Genomic DNA, 5133 nt, shown 5'->3' with positions numbered 1-5133 from the left:
CCATTCCATCCTATAATAAACTGCTTCTCTTCAAAAAAAATTGTTACCAAAAATCTTAATTTCAAGAATTTTCAAAAGTGTCATCATAAATTTCTTTAAATTATTTAATATTATTACTATAATATAAGTTATGATTTTAAATATTTTTTCAATATCTATATTTTCTTATTTTTCAAGAAAACTATCAATAATTATTTTGAGAGATTGAAGTCAAGGCATTTATGTAAAACAAAAATCAAAAGACAATAAAAGGAGTAAGTCGTCATAAATTTCTAGACCCATCCCAGGAGAAGAGAACTCAATGCCAACTTTAGTCAAGCAAGCCGTGGTCAAAATAATACTCAAAGGGCATAGAATCTCATCAAATTCAACTTTTGGTAAACAAACCATGGTCAAAATAATACTCAAATGACATGGGATCTTATCAAATTCAACTATTACTATGCAACCCATGGTCGAAATAATACTCAAAGGAGCTAGTGTCACATCAAATTCAACTTTTGTCAAGCAAACCTTGACCAAAATAATACTCAAAGGAATTAAGATCTCATCAAATCCAACTTTTGTTAAGCAAACCATGGTTAAATAATACTCAAAGAGCATAAGGTCTCACCCAATTCAACTTTTGTTAAACAAACTATGATCAAAATAATACTCAAACAAATTAAGCTCTCGTCAAATTCAACTTTTGATAAACAAACCATGATCAAAATAATACTCAAAAGAGCAAGTGTGTCATCAATTTTAGTTTATTTGCAACTTTCAAGTCATTATCCTCATTGATATTTTGCAGCTCTCAAGTCATTATCCTCATTGACATTAACATTGTAAGTGGGGCCTAAAAAGATGGACCATTACCCATCAAGTCCAAAAAAAAAATTTAGGCTCGAAGAATTTATTTTTTTAAGTCCACTTGGACTGCCCCACTACCCTCTTCCCCATTAGCTCGGTGAGCAAGATTTTCAAAAAAGTTCTTGAGAGGAAGAAAGTCCATAGAATTAGCAGTGGAGAATCCCTTAGACGCTGTAAAAGCTCCATCAATCACCAAGTTATGGCCACTGATATAGCGAGCATCCTCGCTACAAAGAAAAAGAGCAGGTCGAGCAACATCCTCAGGCTCAAACTTGGCCCCTTTGAACTCAAAAACAACCTCATACATATCCTCGGCGGCCTTCTTGTCAAAACCGGGGATGTTGCCCCGAAGGCCATCGACCACCATGGGGGTGGCCAGGCCCGTGGGTGAAACACAATTCGCCCGGATCCCGTAGGGAGCTAGGGCCGCGGCCGCAGACTTCATGAGCCCCACAATCGCATGCTTAGACGCAGTGTATGATGGCCCATTGGGCATTGCCACAATCGAGGAGAGACTGGACGTGTAGAGAATGCACCCACGACGATTGGGGATCATGACTCGGGCCGCGTGCTTCGTGCAGAGGTAAGACCCACGCACGTTAACAGCCAGCACGCGATCCAGATCCTCCAACGTGATGTCGGCCGGAGAAGGAAAGAGCTTCCCCGGAACACCCGCGTTGCTGAACATTATGTCCAACCGCCCATACTTCTCCACGGCGTAGTCCACCGCTGAGGAGACGTCGGACTCTTTGGACACGTCGCAGTGCACAAAGGCGGTGCTTGGTGCCAGCGAAGCTGCCAACTGCTCACCTGCCTCGTTCTGCACATCGGCTATTATCACTGTGGCGCCGTTTTCTACAAAGATTCTGACGGCTGCTTCTCCGATCCCACTGGCGCCTCCTGTGATCACAGCTATCTTTCCCTCTAGCCTGCAATTCAGATCAAAATAAGTGATTGAGAAAGGATGAAACATATCAAGCTAATGGGTATGTAAGAACCCAAATCCTGTACGCATAATTTGCAGACTGTTTTTTTTTGCAGCTGCTGTTTGTGGATTTAAGATTTGTAGTATCATTGTTTTGGATCATATTCTATGATTCATCATTTGAATATTAGAAAATTTAAAAAGATTTAACAGATTAAAAATATATCAATCAAAATAAATTTCAATTTAAACTTAAACAGAAGAGGCCGAATTACCTCATTATTGCTGGCCTCCGAGCGCTCTGTGTTTTACAGAGCAATTCCTTTCGTTGAGGCCTAAAGATCTATCGGAATGTTGAGTAAACTGCTCATTTAAGACGATCATCGGGGGAAAATGAGGAAAGTGGTCGTCTCTTTCAGCCGCCTGTCACCTACTCTTCACCAACTATTGTAGGCCCAGCTTTGTTCGTATTTCAGCTTTTCCCCGTTAATAGCCATAAAAAATTGTTGGTAGATGGATATAGCTTTCAGCTCATTTTCTTTGAACTTTTAGCTAGAGGACGTTTTTCTTCCATGATTTGGTACGTTTTACATGTGTGGTTACTTTAGAATATTTGGCAATGGCAATCTTTTGATTCCTGTTATGATTGTAATTTTTTTTATTTTTTTTATTTTTATTTTTTATTTTTTATTTTTTTTTTCATATTTTCAATATAAAAAAACATATGTTTATATCATTTTAGTCTTATTGTATTTGGGTCTTGAGATATAAACTAGTATATCTATATTTTAAAAATATAGGTAAATTATGCCGAGAGATATTTTATAATAGAAGGGAATCTTAATGTAACGGTTTCATATAGTTGGAAAAAAGAGGTGAGGGTTCTATTTTATTTGGAGTAATAAAATAACACCTCCACAAAAAACAAAAGATGGCATATTTCATGCATTTACTCGTCATTTGCATGTCAAATTGTTTCAAAATTGATTTTTTGTTTACGGACATTTTGATGTCATTGTAGATGCCTCTCGGCATAAGTATTGTATCTGGGGTGTTGTCTTTGATTGATTTGATTATATCATTTTAAGCATTTGTATCGTTTCCATGCTATTTTTTTATATATGTTCGTTCTTGTTAAATTAGTTGACATTAGATCTTATTGAAGAACAAATATTTGCCTACTCTTGGTGTTCATACAACATGTTCAAATTTCATTTAAAAATTTAAGACCTCTTTTTAAGTACCAATCTTTATAAAAGTTCAATGGATGATTATGGCCCTTCTCTAAAAGATCTCCAATTGAAAGCTTGAGATCACTAAACTGATGAGTGTTCATCCTATAAGTCTCTTTGTAAAATTGGCTCAACTCCTAAAAGTAAGTTGATGTAAAAAAAAATGATTCACTCTAACATCCCCAAAAACTTGCTGGGAAAAATGTCAACATGCTTTCAAAGGATGAGATGGTCATCAAAGGAAGTCTCAAGTTGCTCATCCTTTGACTTATCACTAACCATGATGGCAAAAAAGTAACATAACTTTTGCATTTTTTGTTTTAGCTACATAGCAAATATCATATGAAGAAAGATGCATGTCTAAACATGTGATCATAATAAAACTACAAGATCATTACAACACTCGATCTCCTTGTAGTATCAAGTAGTCATATCCCTATGAGCAACCAGTCAATCCATACATATAACTCATAGGTCAACTATAGTGGTGATATCTCCAAGGTTTTGTTAGGGCTAGGGATGATATTCACCTCCCAATCCTAGATCTTGTGTTTCATGTTCTTTATTTAATAGTAGATTAATTATAAGTACATTTCCAATGGTCATGACAGTGCCAACTTGGACATTAAGATGAGGTTAGGGGATGTTTATGCTTTATTTTTACTCTTTAAGTGATGAAATATATCTGTAAGGGGCATAATGTAGGAGGAAGCATTCTAAGGCATAAGTTGAATATTAGCATGAAGGGAAGAGAATCTTTAACTATTTATGATGTTGTAAGAGGTGTAAGAAATATCTTTAGAAGAGTTCATTCGATGATTATGGTCCTTATGTAAAAGATCTCCAATTGAAAGCTTGAGATCACTAAACTAATTATTGTTCATTCTATAAGTCGTTTTGTAAAATTAAGTCAACTCCTAAAAGTAGGTTGATGTTCAAAAAAATAAATTATTGAATCTAACATCCCCAAAAACTTGCTAGGAAAACTTTCAACATGCTTTAAAATGATGAGATGGTTAGCCTTTGACTTATCACTAACCATGATGGTAAAAAACTAACATAACTTTTGCATTTTTTGTTTTAGTTGCGTAGCAAATATCATATGAAGAAATGTGCATGTCTAAACATGTGATCATAATAAAAACTACAAGATCATTAGAACACTCTATCTCCTTGCAACATCACGTAGTCATATGATCCCTATGAGCAACAAGTCAAACCATACGTATAACTAATAGGTCAATTATAGTGATGATATCTCCAAGGTTTTGTTAGGACTAGGGATGATATTCACCTCATAATTCTAGGTCTTGTGTTTTATTTTCTTATTTAATAGTAGATTAATTATATGTACATCCAATGATCATGAGAGGGCCAACTTGAATATTAAGATGGGGTTAGGGGATGTTTATACTTAATTATTACTCTTTAAGTGATAAAATATGTGTGTAAGGGGCATAATGTAGGAAGAAGCATTGTAATGTACCAGTGGAAATTTAGCATGAAGTGCAAGGGAATCTTTAACTATTTATTATGTTGTAAGAGGTGTAAGAAATATTTGTGACATTGTGAGAGATGTAAGAAAGCATATATTTTGATGTGTAAGAAGTTGTTTATCTTTGTTGGAGTTGGGGAGATGTTATTTCATCTTCTAATGAGTTACTTTTATCCTCTAATAAAGTTAGTCAACCAACTTCATATGAAAAGTCTTGAAGTTCCTAGAAAGATAATTGTAACTCTTAGATACATGTCATGAACTATCTTTTGCATGTGGAATACTTGGCTCATTATTTGAGTCATTTTTCTTCGAAACCACTTATAGCTTCTTGTATTAGTTGACTATCAATTAGTGCCTTGGGATAGTTCTTTATATGAGAAACTTTCAAGTACACATGTGCTACTAGAATTTAGAAAGAAGGGTGTTGCACATAGGTAACTCTAACTTGTAAAGACTAATAAATACTTGGGCCTCTCTTTCTTAGTGGAGTTTTTTTCCTAAAAGGGTTTCTCAATGTTATAGTTCTATAATCTAATTTTATGGTTTGTTAATTTTGCATGTTTTCCATTTCCATTATCATATTTGATTAATACATGAGCATTAAAATATGTACATAAAGCTCATGT

The 5133-nt window shown here is 35.0% G+C and overlaps 1 protein-coding gene across 1 annotated transcript; it reads right to left on the bottom strand.

The window, feature by feature from the left end:
* Positions 1-733: 733 nt before the first annotated feature.
* Positions 734-2204, bottom strand: LOC131075582 (momilactone A synthase). Its single transcript, XM_058012426.2, has 2 exons — positions 2053-2204; positions 734-1781 (listed from the first exon to the last, which is right to left on the bottom strand). The coding sequence occupies exons 1-2, from the start codon at positions 2055-2057 to the stop codon at positions 896-898; spliced, it is 891 nt and encodes a 296-aa protein (XP_057868409.1). The 5' UTR covers positions 2058-2204; the 3' UTR covers positions 734-895.
* Between the last annotated feature and the right edge of the window lie 2929 nt (positions 2205-5133).

This window comes from Cryptomeria japonica, chromosome 5 (genome assembly GCF_030272615.1).
Source record: "Cryptomeria japonica chromosome 5, Sugi_1.0, whole genome shotgun sequence".
Classification (NCBI taxonomy): Eukaryota; Viridiplantae; Streptophyta; class Pinopsida; order Cupressales; family Cupressaceae; genus Cryptomeria; species Cryptomeria japonica.
The sequence above is the reverse complement of the archived record's forward strand: the minus strand, read 5'-3'. Positions and strand labels throughout refer to the sequence as shown.